Source organism: Bufo gargarizans, chromosome 8, assembly GCF_014858855.1.
Source record: "Bufo gargarizans isolate SCDJY-AF-19 chromosome 8, ASM1485885v1, whole genome shotgun sequence".
Taxonomy (NCBI): Eukaryota; Metazoa; Chordata; class Amphibia; order Anura; family Bufonidae; genus Bufo; species Bufo gargarizans.
Window position 1 is genome coordinate 179,558,416 of NC_058087.1, and position 17,026 is coordinate 179,575,441.

The window sequence follows — 17,026 nt, forward strand, 5'->3', positions numbered from 1 at the left end:
AAATATATCGACACTGTGGCGGTCACCTCTCTTGACTTGTTTATTTTAGTAACTAATCCCGAATAACTTTCTTACAACTCTGCATTTTGATGTCCCTGTGGTATTCCTCCTAGAAATACATGAATATATGGCCAACCGGATGTCGCCATTACTCTCGTCATAGGGGTGTCTCCCTGCACAAGGACGCCGGTGGCACCGTTTGGAAATTCATCAATACATTTCTAGGAGGAATAACCGAGAAACTGCACAGCACAGAGTTATGAGAAAAGATGCTCCAGAACTGTTGTTACTACAAGGGGAAAACTAGTACTGGAACAGACAGGAGAGGCGACGGTGCTCTTTAAAGGGGTTCTTCAGTTAGGACCACCCCTATCTTTTTGAAAGGCTGACAACAAGCAGACCCCGCGCCCAGCAGCCCCCACCTTGTGATCAGAGGTTACGTCATTGACAAGCCGCTGGAAGTCTTAAAGGGGATGTCACACAAAGGTAATTTTTTATTTTTTATTTCAACTGATCACTCCAAGTCCATCTTTACAGACTACCGGTGATCCACCATTCACCCTGCAATGTCCTATTACGTGACAACTTGGCCTTAGAATACAGGGACCCTTTGGTTCCAATCTTTGACCATACAGAGCATGTTGATACGACCCCTCGAAAAAGTAGTTTTCCCATTTTCTCCATAAATAAAGCTTAATCCATGTATAATGAAAAGTTCTGCAACTTTCTAATATACTTTGTGTTTCAATTCCTCACCGTTTTAAGATCTCTGCTTGGTGTCGGTGAATGGAGCAATTGTTGTTTAGATCCAGAGACTGAAAACCTGTCTAGATCATGATGTACCTCCACAACTGCAAGGCTTGTTGACGGGGGGAGCTCTGACACACTCAGGGCGGGTTTGGAGTTGGCGGATTTAAAGTATAACACATATGGGTGAGGTTTAAAACCCTATCCACACGGATCAGAACATTTCTTGATACAAAAAAAATCGGAAACACGCTGCTCATTCTGTTGCGGAAATGGCAGGGATTTTCACATGCATAGTCAGGGGCGTAGACAGATCTTATTGGGGCCCATAGCAAAACTTAGTATGGGCCCCCCTGCCACACCAATCCACCAGTAGACATGCGTCAAACACACCCAGGCAATGCGGAATGCAACGCAAAATGCCCCAGATTTCTGGTTAATTTACTATAATTTTTTTTATTAAGTAGAAGATATTTTTGGAAAAAAATGGAATAGGAGTGTCAAAAATATGGCGCTCATAATTCCTCAATGTATTTAAGCCAGAGAACTGGCCTAAATACACTGCTAAATCTCCAGTTTCACGTCACATTACAGAGCTGTCTGCCTGCAGCCACCACTAGGGGGAGCTCAGTGCATAGGAATTTATAAAATGCCATGGGAGCTATAATAATGTCTTTGCACTGAGTTCCCCCTAGTGGTGGCTGCACGAAAATGCAGTATTTTGACCTCTGAATGAAAAGGACAGAATATCAGTGCAGGGCCCCCTTCCCCCATAGCAGTCACATGGTTTGCCTTTATTGAAGGTACATCACTGTACACAGGGCAAGAGCCATGGAAAATCTGCAAAATCCGCAACAAATTTACCGTATAACACAAGCAGATTTTGCCTTAGTTTTACAGCAATATCTGTGGAGGAAAAAAAAAAAATCCGCCATATCTAGACCCTGCCTCAACAAGCCCTGCACCTGTCAGCAGGAAAGGTCATCAGTCACTGGATGTAAACAGTTATTGGTTTCATTCACTGAAAGCCGGCACAGATCTTTACAATGGAGAGGAAGATTATTAACACGTCTCATGGGTTTTCATACGCTTTATTTACGGTCCCCTGACTAATTAGGCATTTAGGGAAGGCGCTCACCGCTCCTGACAGGTCTGTAGTGTATACTTGTACAATACGGCGGCTTCTTTTCTTATAAGGGTCCATTCACACATCCGTTACGCAAAACGCGAAATGGAATTGCGGACCCATACATTTCTATCCTGAAAAAAATAGAACATATAGCGGACAAGAATAGGCATATTCTCTTAGTGGCGGCAATGTGAGGTCAGCAAAATGCGGAACGCACATTGCCGCTGTCCGTGTTTTGCGGATCCGCAAAACATACACGGATGTGTGAATGGACCCTAACTGTGCTGTTATTCCTCCTGGAAATGTATGAATAACGTGTTACCAGTAACTGAAGGGATACACCACCTTTGACTACAGAATGGTAACACCCAGTTGTCATACATTTCAGGAGGAATAAAAGAGCTATAACTAATAACAATAGAAATAAAAAAAAAAAATAAAAAAAAAAACACTCCAGAATTGGTATTACATTGAGAATGCAAGTATTTACTGAAACAGACCAGAAGATGGGACACGTGCTCTGTAAGTCAGCCTTAAAAGCAATTCACGTCATTCCAATGGCGACCACTAGAGGGCTCTGTACACCAACATATTCAGGAGAGCGGCTGCTTGCCAAGGTCATGATCAGTGCTTTCTCCATACAATGCACGGGCTATGACTCCATCTGCATCAAGTGTCTCAATCTGGGAATTTTACAATCACATAAAAAACAAAAAAGGACAACAAAATGTGCAGAGAATATTGATCTGCACCCTGGCCGCCAGATCTTACCAGCGGACCACACACTGGCCTCCATTACAGACACAGACTGCAATGCAGGTGGCAGACCATCGCTCGCACTGTACTGCTGTGGGGCTGCACACATTCCTGCCATGCGGCACAGAAGGGCACATAGTTACAGAATACGTTCTAACACACCGCCCTTCTGTGATACAAAGTGTTTACAGCGATCCTTATCCCGGGTCACAGAGATAACAGACAAACACTGATACGAAAAACAGAGCGGCTGACAGCACGCGGATGGCGGCACGCAGAGTCGTCTTACTTTCACACTTCATCCCTTGGTGAATGAGGCCGTACAGCAGCGAGCCGCAGTGGTCGCAGAACGTCGGGCTGGAATACGTGTGGGTTTTAAACTTGTGCTTACTTCTGGGATCCTGGGTGTAAAAACAGAGAACGCAGTTATTACAGGCGTTATAATGGTCAAACCATGGAGGACTTCCCCTTTAAGAGGACCTGTCACACTGAACATGCAGTCCGATCTGCAGGCAGCAGGATATAGAGCAGGAGGAGCTGAGCAGAGTGATATACAGCTGTGCGGGAAAGGATTCTGGATCATTTATAATGCATTCATTGTAATCCTCGCTCTTAGGAGTCCAGTGGGCGGAGCCATCAATGTCCGACATAACCACCCGCCGATAGGAAAAGCGGGGATTAAAATCAAAATCATACAAGTCGGGCCTCATGGACACCACCGTATTTTTGGTCCCTGTCCGATCCGCATTTTTTGCTGATCACACACGGACCCATTTATTTCTACGGGACCGCAAAAAAAAAAGCTGATCGCACATCGATGTCGCCATGTGCTCTCCGTATCTGTGCGGCCGTTCCGCAAATCATAGAGCAATTTCTGCACAAGAAAAGCCATTTCTATAACAAGGACCAAGTAAAGTGTGGGATGCACACGGCCGGTATCTGGATCCGCAGTTTTCAGCCATGTGCATGTAGCGTTAAGCCGCATTAACACGACCACCGGCCATCTGAACTCTGCATTGTATAGTGGACCATTGACTTCTATGGGTTCATGATCCGCAAGATGCGGCCAAAGACAGGACGCGTCCCATTATTTATTTTTTTACTGGCGCAGAGGGACAGACCCGGAAGCGCGGAAACAATCGGAAGTTACTCATGTGCTTCCTAGACCGTGCCTCCGCACAACAAAAGCTAGGACATGTCCTATCTTTGGCCTCACCTTGCGGATCGGGGACCATTGAAGTCAATGGGTTCACACTGCAATGCAGAGTGCACATGACCGATGGCTGCGTTTTGCGGATCCGCAGTTTGCGGTCGTGTGCGCCTGGCTTTACACTGTGTCTTGCCCCACAGAAGGTATATATCAAGCTGCTCAGCGCCTCCTGCTTTATAACCTCATCTACAAAGTGACAGCGTCCCTTTCAGTCCTGGAGTCATCCTCTCCGGTTTTGTCCCTTTCAGTCCCGGAGTCATCCTCTCCGGTTTTGTCCCTTTCAGTCCTGGAGTCATCCTCTCCGGTTTCGTCCCTTTCAGTCCTGGAGTCATCCTCTCCGGTTTCGTCCCTTTCAGTCCCGGAGTCATCCTCTCCGGTTTTGTCCCTTTCAGTCCCGGAGTCATCCTCTCCGGTCTGTTCTGCCACCTCTTGTTTAAATGTTAGTCTAAAAAAACTGGGGGATGGCTAATATGGTTGCTATAAGGGGTCACCCAGCTTTCCTAGGCTCCTGAAGGGTAAATACCTTGGTGGCCGCCTATCTTTCCACAGCACCAATCAGGACTCTAGGAAAGAGGGTGACTACCCTGTTACATCAGCCGCTTTACGGCTTCTCACCCAGCTTTCCCAGGAACAGAGTAGATGATGACTCAAAGACTGGGGTCGGCGCCGTTCTATTCAATTAAGGCTGATCATTGACAAAGTCACTTTGCAATCAAACCCTACACCACATCCGTCACATAGCAGCTGGCAGGAAGAGTGGCTGCGCCAGCTGCCAGGAGCCGGGCACCACTAGACGGGCACTTAATGTATCGGATTCTCAAATACATGTGAGAGGCTTCACAAAAAGCTCAGCCCTGGCAATCTCCCAGCCCCATGCTCATCCTTCCAGGGCAGCAAGCACTTCATTAAAAACGCTTTGAAGCCTCTAATTGGAAGGCATTGCAATTTCAGAGGAGCGGAGGTGAGGGCAGTCCTCTCACAGCGGCCAGGGAGGGTACGTGATGCCATGTCTGCCTCTTATCATACGCCACAGACCAACTTAGTCTTTTACTCTTCACATGCTGGAGAACTACAAGTCCTAAAGTGCCCTGGAGTGCACTAAGCTTACATGAATAGCCAAGTAGCCATTGAGCATAGTGAAGGGAATTGGGCCCGACTTGCTTTTCCTGACACCTTCATGGCAGCTACCACTAGGGGGAGCTCACTGCACACAGAATTGACTTCAATACAGGCAGTGTAAATCCATATGCAGTGAGCTCCCCCTAGTGGTGGCTGAAGACAGTCAGAATCCTATTATCGGAACTTTCGGGAAAAGCAAAGCTCTCTTATACAGCTATATCATGGAATAAAAAAAAAATTTAAAAAAGCACAACATTGTGGACATTAACTTAAAAGGAATAGCATAGTGGGGTCCATTCTGTGTTTTGCTGTAGGATCCCACTGTGTACATCCTGAACGGATATCTGTAGAGGTTAAAAAGGAAGCAATCAGACCACAAACTAGTCACAACCACCAGCCCACACACCCCATAAACCGTGGGAGGAGGTAAGCATGTGCATGACACCGCTGAAGACCCTTATCTTTGAGGAAACAAGAGACTTAAACTGCAGTGGTCATTCCTAAGGGCTCATGCACATGAACGTATGTATTTTGAAGTCCGCAAAACATATGCATGACGCATGTGTGCATTACGTATTTTGTGAACGAAACAGCTGGCGCCTAATAGACCAGTACTATCCTTGTCCGTAATACGGAGAATAATGGGACATGTTCTATTATTTTGCAGAACTGACATACGGAAACAGAATGCACACAGAGTAACTTCCATTTTTTTTAGGCAGACCCATTAAAATGAATGGTCCGAAAAAAATAATAATAATGAAACGGACAGGAAAATAACATACGTTCGTGTGCACGAGGGGCTGTAAAGACAAATACTAAATTCTCACGCAGCTTTCCCTGAAGCAGATTGAAGCGGCAGGTTTTGCAGCAGGTGTATGTATACCTGCATACTGTACTATAAGCAGCTGCTGCTGGTCAACTCCGCGCCAACGTCCGCCGAGGGTCGTCAATCTCACACCGCCATTTATAAGGCCATAAAGCGCACAGTGCAGCAGCTTACCGATCCATCACCGGGATAAAAGATCCCAGTGCGCCTGTAAGAGGCCGAATACAGACAGGGATACGAGCCGGAGTATCTGGAGAAGAGGCAAGATTTACTCCCATTACGACCTTCGAGAGACTACTAGGAGCTCTTCGTCAGGGCTGTAAACCACAACTCAACCGCCACAGTCAAACTGCCAGCAGGGGGTGCAATTCAAGGCCGTCGCCAATGCATCATTTATCAGAAGACCTCGCCTACGGACGCCAGATCGCAAAAGCCAACTGTTTAAAGGGTCACAGGACCCAAAAAAGGGCAGTTAGTCCATGGTCTGTGCAAATTCATGCAAACTACTGTCAGCCGTTTGGTCTATTACATATGTACTGATCTGAGAACATCCAGAAAAAAAAAAAACGTACGTGCAGATAAGTGACCAATACCGGCAGATCATCTCCTCAACTACTATGGCTACGGCTCTGTTCACACCGGTGTCAGAGGGTCCGCTGCGGATTTATATTTGACGTGAAGAATAGGTCTTCCTGTGCAAAATGGGAGACACCATGATGAACCTGAGGCACCCAGTTATGTGAATGGCGCCATAGTGCGACAGGTCCGGCCCTGCATCCTGCAGATGGGAACAGAGCCTTAAGCACTGGACAAAGGAGCAGTCAGATATTGCAATCCGGACCATTTCCTATCATACAACCCAGCTTTCCCAGGCTCCTCTGACCAACCTGGCACCTGGCATACGAAGCCATTCAATGCTCTGGGAGCTGCGGGATGGATGTACCTGTTGTCACCCAGCTTTCCCAGAATCAGATATACCTTGCGAGCCAGGTCCCTTTACTCACTAATCCTGCCTCTGATGTAAGGTGCCAGATGTTTTTCTCACGATGTGAAAATCTACCTACACTTAATTAAAAGGTGCAACCGCGAGATAAAAGTCCCCGCGGCTCCGATCACATCCCAAGCTTTGTGTTCAGACATCGCCATAAATTAAACCAAAGCGACGGGAACCGCAGAAGAAAAGGAATCAATTTGTGAGGGGATAGTTAATAGAGGGATATCAATGGGGCGTCTGCAGCATAAAGAACTCGCTCGCACTCGGTATTGAAAGTCTGGATCACACGGGGAGAAAATTAAATTATTTCACCCGGAATAGAAAACAAAGCGTTGATGGGGAACCGAATGGAGAATCAATACAGGTTGTAATGAGATACTGGAGCCAAGAGGCGAAGGCGCAGAATGCCGACTGATTGCATTCCAGCACAGGCTGATTGGAAAGGAGGACGAAACCAGCAGCCATAGAAACTAGATACAGCGAGGCCGGGGCACTAGCAAAAGGGGGTATTTACAAAGGCCACTTAGTGCAGATTACAAATGTGAAAACCATTTGTTAAAATCTTATTCCTACTCTGAGATATGACGGCTTAAAGTCAGAGGTCCAGAGCCTGAGGCTGCACTACTGAGGGACAGCCTGAGGACTTCACGTACTGTGTCGTCATGGACACCTTGTGTGAATACAAATATATATAACGTGAGCTTTCACACAGAGTAAATCTGCACCAACTCCGCCCCTTCGCAGTCGGCCCGCCCCCTTCCCATCCGTTTCCTGGGACTGCTGTATATATAGGGAAAGGGATGTATTTGGATAGACAGAAGGTCTCCATGACAACAGTACACCTGACGGAAATCAAAACAGGATACATTTTCAGAGTCTCTCAGTAGCGCAGCCTCAGGCTTTGGGCCTGAAACTTTAAGAGATTATATCTTGGCATAGGAATAAGACATATACAAACTGTTTTCACGTTCTTAATGTACAGATGGAGGACTAGAACATGAATGGCCTACGCAGCCACCCTGTCGATCAGCAATATGATCCAGTTCCATTCAAGTGAATGGGATAGGCTTGAAGCTAGAGCAGAATATAGTCGTCTTGTAAAAAATACGCCACCCAGCTTTCCCAGACCCCTGAACAGCAGGTTATCTAGCGATGCAGAAAAGCTGGGTTACATGTTAAAGTCATGGTGGCGATACAGGTTGTCACCCAGCTTTCCGAGACACAGATATAACTTAGAAGTGACAGAACTTTCTATTTACAACATATTATCTTGGCTCCTCCATGACAGGGATGTTATGAATGTGACCCGGAGCTGTACCTCTGCCCTTGTGGTGCCCGCGCCAACACCTATGATCCGCAGACATCACAGGCGAAGAATTCCAGCTGGAAGTGTGAAAGTCGTCGTGCAGAGCTGACGCAGCGCTGACAATTTATCACCGACATGTGCGCTGTGCGCTGCTGCCACCATGTGTAACGCCTGTCTGCATTCCATGAGGCCTGGCTGAGGCTGCTGTCCATGGTGCTGCCTGCTGGGCACCGTCACAATTGCTGATACATCCCGGGAGCTGCAATGAATTGAGACAAGCTGGAAAATATTCACAAGTCTTCTCGCCGTCGTACTTCGGAAAACAAGCGCCCATGGGCCACATTTTGTAACCTTTATTTTTAGCGATTACTAGGGTATAGTTTAGCAGAGATTATTTTTTTTTTATTTTTTTACCAGAGCGCCACTCTGTATACGAGACTGGTATTACAGCTCAACCTGAATTAAAGGGCTTTGTCTCACTTCAGCAAGAGGAATGTATCATGTAGTCAAAGTGAATACAAGGCACTTCCTAATGTATAGTGATTCTCCATATTGTCTCCTATGCCGTCTTCATTCATTTTTCCATCACATATCCAGGGGTTACGACCACCCTGCAGTGCAGATATGAGGTGGTCGGGACAGGGGCTGCTGTGCCTATGTGTGCTCCCACAGTCCCACCGCCAGAGAGGCTGGCGCTTTTTTGCTACAGTGTGCAAGCACGACCACCACTGATGGATTTCAAGGTGGTCGTAACCCCTGGCAACGAGCAGTGTGTAATGTATTGTCCTAGGGTATCTGATGCCCAGATGTTAGCAGCAGCACTAATATAACCCACCCCATGACAGGTGCCATTGCCAGAAGACAAACTATGCTATTCACTTCAGCTAGCAGTGGTTTTAATGCTGAGGCCATATTAATAGACCACATTATGGAGAAAGAAGCTTCAGCAGCTCCTACGAACCCCGTATAATACACCACATCTCCTTGCCCTTACAGTATCCAAGCTGTACTCCAATATACAATGACAAGCTGATCTAGGTAAAGTGCTATAGGGACTGTTTCACTCATGGCCACCAGGTGTCGCTGTTCTATAAGTGTCCACAAGGAACGCTCCCATTCAAATGAATTGCTTCCTAGATATTTAAGGGCTGAAGTAGTTTGAGGTCGCACCTCCTTAAGGTCATGCATCTTATAGCTTTCTTCTCATTTCAGAACTCCTTCCATTGATGCAAGTATTTTCATTTCTGCAAAGTGGAAAGCTCAACCAATAAACTGGCACGAAAGCAAAACACCAATTTAAAGGGAACCTGTCACCAGGATTTTGTGTATAGAGCTGAGGACATGGGTTGATAGATGGCCGCTAGAGCATCCGCAATACCCAGTCCGCATAGCTCTGTGTGCTTTTATTGTGTAAAAAAAACCCTATTTGATACATATGCAAATTAACATAAGAGTCATATCTTACTTGTGTGACCAGAGAAGAGTCATATTTTCAAGCTCTGACTCATCTCAGGTTAATTTGCAGATGTATCAAATCGTTTGTTTGTTTTTTGACACAATAAAAGCACACAGAGCTATGGGGACTCTGTATTCTGGATGTGCTAGTTGCCATCTAGCAACCCATGTCCTCAGCTCTATACACAAAATCCCGGTGACAGGTTCCCTTTAAGAAGTGTTCCCTCCAGCTGATCAGCACACAGCTCTTAAATTAAAAAGGGACCTCTGATTTTATATTAGATGAGTTCTCAGACCATAAAGCGATCATAACAGGTCCCCAATGCTGGACCCTCCAGCAATCAATGTGAGGGCACATCAGCAATAAGTTTTCACTTTCTCTGCAGCGCCTCCGGAGGAGAAATAAAGCATTACACAGGACGCATTGGAATCAATGAGCTGTCCATTTAATTCACAGACCTGAGGGAACCTCCGGAGCAAGAGATGCACTTGCTGTGGTCTACCCCCCCCCCCCCACTTCAATTAGGTAAATATGTAAATATAAAATATATAATAAATTGTGGGGTGCACCTTTAAAGCAAATCTGTCACCAGCCTCCTCCCTATCCACTTGTTTACACATAGCTGTGTTCCACCTTATTAAAATACAAGGCTCAGTTCCCGAGTTATGATACGTTTCCTTAATATGCAAATTATGTCTTTGGTGCAATGAGGGCGTCACCATTGCTCGTGTTGCACTCAAGCTCCACTCCTTTCTATGGCCAGACACTCCATTGTCGCTTTACCACTGCCTGGCCCTATCAATCAAAGCAGCCAGGGAGGGGCTGGCCACAGAAAGGAGTGAAGTTTGGTGCAACAAGAGCAATGGTGACGCCCTCATTACACCAAAGACCTAATTTGCATATTAAGGAAACGTATAATAACTCCGGAAAGGAGCCTCGGATCAACAAGATAAAAACAGCGCTTTAATCAGGAGAACCACAGCTACGCGTCTATGCGGACAGCATAAAAATGTAGATTTTGTTTTGTGGGTCAGGAATAAAATGTCAACATTTCCATTCTGGAGCAGATTCTGAGACCTTCCAATGATGAGTAGTCACTGCTGGAGATACAAGGGCTCTAGAAGCGGCCATTGTGTTTGACCTCTTTAATCCCTTTAAACTCATCCTGGCAGAGATGAGCTGCGTTTATCCCCCCCACTAATCACTCGGGTCGACACACAAGGTGTCACTGCTACAGAACTGAACAATGCCTTTCACTGGCTGGCATTCAGCTGTACCCGGGCAGACAGTGACTGGCATAAAGTGGGAGGTGGTTCTAATGAGACTATGGACGCCACAATTTTCTACAGCCAGTCAGGTCCCACAAGGAGGTTCTCCAGCTGTTTTTCCCACATTTGGCCATTTCCAGCAGTAAGCAGGGGCTGGCGGAGCACGGGGAGGATCGGTAAGTTGAGTTTTGCATTATTTTATACCACAAGGAGCTTTTATAAAAAAAAAATTAAAAGGGTAGTTTAAAAAAAAAAAAAAAAAAAAAAAAAGTTTTCAAACCAGCATCTGAATCGGAGTACCTTTGTAATAGCACGTAATAAAAAATTTGTGTGTTTGCTCTTTTTCAAAATTCTTTGTCCGACTCACTGAGGGAAGCACATGCATTGCTCAGTTCCTTCCTCCAACTGCCACCAGCAGGACACGCCCCCTGAGAAAAAGGACACGCCCCCTGAGCTACCAGCTTGAAATAAATCTAGCAGAGCAATGAATGGGGAGATCTCTGGATCCATTTTGGGGTACAGGGCTGGTTCACAGCAGTTGCAAGACAGGGGGGTGTCCCGAAGGTGGGGCTGGCACCTATCAGACTGTGCATTTGATATAAATGTCCAAAGTGGGGAAAAATGGAGTGCTGGACCAATCACCAAGACCCCACTGACTTATGACGTGGAATGTCAGGTCACATTAACCCTTAGTGCAATCACCAACCTGTGGTTCTTCAGTCGTTGCAAAACTACAACTCCCTGCAGCTGTGAGTTTTAGTTTTGCAACAGCTGGAGAACTACAGATTGCTGATCTTGACGTAAATGCAAATGGCATTGAAGGCCCCTTTCACACGAGCGAGTTTTCTGCGCGGGTGCAATACGTGGCGTGAACGCATAGCACCCGCACTGAATCCTGACTCATTCATTTCAATGGGTCTGTGTACATAAGCGGGGTTTTTTTCACGCATCAGTTCTGCGTTGCGTGAAAAACACAGCATGTTCTATATTCTGCTTTTTTCACGCAGCCCCGGCACCATAGAAGTGAATGGGGCTTCAGGGAAAAACGCATTGCATCCGAAAGAAGGTGCGGATGCGATGCGTTTTTCACTGATGGTTGCTAAGAGATGTTATCACGGGCGTAAAAAACAAATCAAAACGCATTGCACCCGCGCGGGAAAAAACTGAACGCAATCGCAGACAAAACTGACTGAACTTGCTTACAAAATGGTGTTAGTTTCACTGTACGCATCCGGAGCTAATACATCACGCTCGTGTGAAAGAGGCCCAATTCCTGCTCCTTGTCCTGAAATACTTTGCACTGCTCACACATTGGGGCCGGATGCGTTCAGTGAAACTCGCACTATTTTGCAAGCAAGTTCAGTCAGTTTTGTCTGCGATTGCGTTTAATTGTTCAGTTTTTTCACGCACGTGATAAAAAACAATGTTTAGAAACAACATCTCTTAGCAACCATCAGTGAAAAACGCATCGCACCCGCACTTGCTTCCAGATGCAATGCGTTTTTCACTGAAGCCCCATTCACTTCTATGGGGCCAGGGCTGCGTGAAAAACGCAGAATATAGAACATGCTGCAATTTTCACGCAACGCAGAACTGATGCGTGAAAAACAACGCTCATGTACACAGACCCATTGAAATGAATGGGTCAGGATTCAGTGCGGGTGCTATGCGTTCACGTCACGCATTGCACGCGCGCGGAAAACTCGCTCATGTGAAAGGGACCCAAGGCTAGGTCTACACTGCAACATTTGTCGCGTGACAATTTTTATAATGGCAGTCTATGGTGTCGCACTGCAACATGCAACATGCTGTGACTGCGACGCGACAGTCACAGAAAAATGCATCTCGAATGGATTTTCTGTGACTGTCGCGTCGCAGCATGTTGCATGTTGCAGTACGACACCATAGACTGCCATTATAAAAATGGTCGTGCGACATTGGTGCAACAAAATATTGCGCAAAAAATGTTGTCGTGTAGACGTAGCCTTAAGAACCACTGGAAAGGACGGCTGGAAATGGCATTGAAAAAAGGAAAAGATGCTTCACAATGTCTCCAGTCATTGATTCCTGCTTCAAAAAGTTATGTCTCCCCCCAAGACAAAAAAATCCAGAAAAACAGAACTGTATTTTTCACTTCTTCAAAACATGTTCCCCATGCTGAGAAAAGAAAATCACAAGTGATAGGCACTAAACAGCTTTCTTTCCCCTCTCGAGATACTTTATATTATTTTTGCATACATTTACAGAAATCTAAAAATACCCATCGCACAATGAAATATTTGCGACGTGCCTTCCTAAGAAAGCACACTACATCTGCTGGCATTACCACCACAAGGGAAGGTAAAATAGGAAACTGTTCCAAATACGTGACTGCACCCCCGATCGAAAGAACTGCCGACTAATGCCGACTCAGTGCACACTGATGTGGTGCTCCAAATACCTGCAGCCACCACTAGAGGGAGGGCACTGCATACTTATTTATAATGGTTTTCAATGTAAAAGTTGTATGCAGTGGGCTCCCTCTAGTGGTGGCAGCCTGAATGTTATCATTAAACAATCTACACTGGAGATTTGGGGGCTTTATATCAGAGCATTTGAGCTCTGACCAGTATAAAAACAACAAGAAATAAACTGGTATAATATTTTTGACCTAAAAGCAACATGTAAAAGGGGGAGATTAGCCTAGTGGTTCAGAAGTATGTAACAGCTCGGATGAAATGATCACAGAAGTTCCCATAGCAAGGATTACACGGAAGGTCTCTGGTGCGAGTTAAATGGGTCACCCAAGTGGAGAAAAACATGGTGTGGTGTGGTATTGCAGCTCGGCATTATTTACTTCAATGGAGAACAGCTGCAATACCAAGCACAACCTATGGGCAGGTGTGGCGCTATTTTAGGAAGAAAGCAGCCACGATTTGTACAGCCACCTCTGCTTTCCTGGCATTGTCTCTTTCTTGAGACAGGGGTATTCCTATCTCGGACATTTATGGCACAGCCCTTTAAGTGACGGCAGGTGCAGTGACATCACATCCTTCAGCCCGGGGACACATGGCAGCATTCTTGGGTTATTTTGGCACAGTGACACACGCAGGAAGCAGATGGGTTAAACAGATTTCCAAGTATTCCCCACAAGTATTACATATATCAAAATGTAACCACCCCCGGATACCATTTCTATTTGCATTAAAAACACAAGGAGCTGGATTTGCAGACTGCGGCTGCGCAGGACGGCGCATCAATCCAACGGCTGCACTGAGAGTTTAATCTGAAGGAACGGAGTCACAAGCGCAGTGTGAACCACTGACTGACAAGAAGGAAGAGGGGGGGGGGGGGGTCCCAGAAGACACCTCAATCACATCAACCCCTATATCACCAGGGAGGTCCAAGAAGACACCTCTATCACATCAACCCCTATATCACCAGGGAGGTCCAAGAAGACACCTCTATCACATCAACCCCTATATCACCAGGGAGGTCCAAGAAGACACCTCTATCACATCAACCCCTATATCACCAGGGAGGTCCAAGAAGACACCTCTATCACATCAACCCCTATATCACCAGGGAGGTCCAAGAAGACACCTCTATCACATCAACCCCTATATCACCAGGGAGGTCCAAGAAGACACCTCAATCACATCAACCCCTATATCACCAGGGAGGTCCAAGAAGACACCTCTATCACATCAACCCCTATATCACCAGGGAGGTCCAAGAAGACGCCTCTATCACATCAACCCCTATATCACCAGGGAGGTCCAAGAAGACACCTCTATCACATCAACCCCTATATCACCAGGGAGGTCCAAGAAGACACCTCAATCACATCAACCCCTATATCACCAGGGAGGTCCAAGAAGACACCTCTATCACATCAACCCCTATATCACCAGGGAGGTCCAAGAAGACACCTCTATCACATCAACCCCTATATCACCAGGGAGGTCCAAGAAGACACCTCTATCACATCAACCCCTATATCACCAGGGAGGTCCAAGAAGACGCCTCTATCACATCAACCCCTATATCACCAGGGAGGTCCAAGAAGACACCTCTATCACATCAACCCCTATATCACCAGGGAGGTCCAAGAAGACGCCTCTATCACATCAACCCCTATATCACCAGGGAGGTCCAAGAAGACACCTCTATCACATTAACCCCTATATCACCGGGGAGGTCCAAGAAGACACCTCTATCACATCAACCCCTATATCACCAGGGAGGTCCAAGAAGACGCCTCTATCACATCAACCCCTATATCACCAGGGAGGTCCAAGAAGACACCTCTATCACATCAACCCCTATATCACCAGGCAGGTCCAAGAAGACTCCTCGTGGCGTTATATGAAAGGTCAGGTAGAGGATACCATGATCTGTAGTAGGGGTCAAGTATCAAAAACCGTACAGATGAACATTCACATTCATCAAAGAAATACTTGACCTATTTAAAAAATTGTCCCTGTGCTGCTCAGGATTGGAATTGGGCCATCCACCAGCATCACTTATGAGAACGTCACCTCAATCAGGGCTCTACAAGAGATGGTAATTAAAGAACGCACTCCATACGGTCTCTAACCCCTCCATGTTTGATATGCATGCGGGCGAAACATTATTATTGGTTGGATGAAAGTGGTATAAAGTTACTATGATGCCTACAGGAAAATTTATCTTAGTGGACAGATTCTAAACTCCTAAGACTTGATTGTAAAAGACCATTAGCATACACAATAGCCTCTTCCTGGCAGGGGGGCTACTGGCGGAATCTGCAGACATGGGATAACAAAGCTGGAGATTAGTCGGCCAGAAGGCATTCCTTCCCCACAATCTGCTCCTCATTGGTGGAGACCACCGCTGCATTTACATGCTGCGATATCATCCAGAGTATGGGGCGGGGGGGGAGCGATCGCCATCGTTCTTCCCCATAATCACTTGTCGTTTCCCGGCAGCAGATCGTGTTTACACAGCACGATCTGCTGCCGGCAGTCGACGATTATTGTGCACGCACAAACGATCAGATTACCTGATGAAAGTGTGAAGCGCTCATTTATACCGCTAGATAAGTGCCAACGAGCGTTCCTATCAACGATCGTTAGCGATTATCTTTAAGATTCTCGGCCCATGGGAAACGCTGATCGGCGGGGGTCTGACACCCCACACTACAGTAGTGCCAGCGCAGAAGCTTTGTAGTTCCAGCACCGGAGTTACTTGGGAATAGCTAATTGGCGGGGGTGCGGGGTGTCGGAACCTCCTTTCATCAGATATTAACGGCCTATCCTGAGGATTAGTCTTTAATTGTAAAATCCTAGAAAAGCCCTTTAAAAAAGGCATACTTGCCAATAGTCCCAACTTTGGCTTGACAAAAACGGCAAACACCACCCAAAAGTTACCATTTGAGGAGGTTTTTGGGGTGGGGCTTAAATATCCTGATTTTAATGATTCATGTAGTGTTATATGGTGGCCATTCAGATGAATAGAAAAACAGCGACTAAAATGGCAGTGGGTTCCAATGAGGCATCAATATGTCCTTAGAGGACATGTGGATGACGGGGATGATGGTTCTTCAACAAAAAAAAAACCTTTTAAATACTATGGCTATGCTTACATGACTGCATGCCTTTCTGGCTGATGCTTTACTATCATTTGTCCAGCACAGGCGTCCATTACAGACAACGCGACTCCGCTGAATGTGTCCAGGACAGAGCTCTGGTCTCCTGCAGGATAGCCCAGGTATCGTCCTGCCTCCTCTACTCCGCTTAATCCAAATACTTCCACATCTTCGGCAATTCATCCTCTGCTTTGGAGGGATGATCCCCAGCTGTTCCTGCTCCCTTCTCATCTGCCGTCTTTTGCGCGCTTTGTACAATTAATTACTCTCTTTGGTTGAGGGGAACAAATGACAAGAGACAGAGGCTGCCGCCCGCAGCTTGTGCCTCCTTCGATAAGAGCCCGTCTCCGTGTCCCCGTCCTACCCCTCCTAAACCAAATAGACAAGCGTCATAGTTATCACCGAAACGCAGGAGGGGACCCAACACAATTCTCATTAGATTCCACTGAATTGAAAGCCCTCAGCCCGTCAGCTGCCGGATCTTCCTAATCCCAGACTGAAAAGCTGCTATTTTTATTTCCGAATAGCCTGCCGGTAATTACACTCTTTGCAGTGCGGGAACACCCTCCAAGACCCTGCAACCTCGTCGCCCCCCAGGAAATCA

The 17,026-nt window shown here is 46.4% G+C and overlaps 1 protein-coding gene across 2 annotated transcripts in view; it reads right to left on the bottom strand.

The window, feature by feature from the left end:
- PRKCB (protein kinase C beta) overlaps positions 1-17,026 on the bottom strand; it is a 140,773-nt gene that overhangs the window by 52,648 nt on the left and 71,099 nt on the right. For both annotated transcript variants that reach the window (XM_044304921.1, XM_044304920.1), the window contains exon 4: positions 2,922-3,033. In XM_044304921.1, the coding sequence (XP_044160856.1) occupies positions 2,922-3,033 (112 nt within the window). The remainder of the gene's footprint in view (positions 1-2,921; positions 3,034-17,026) is intronic.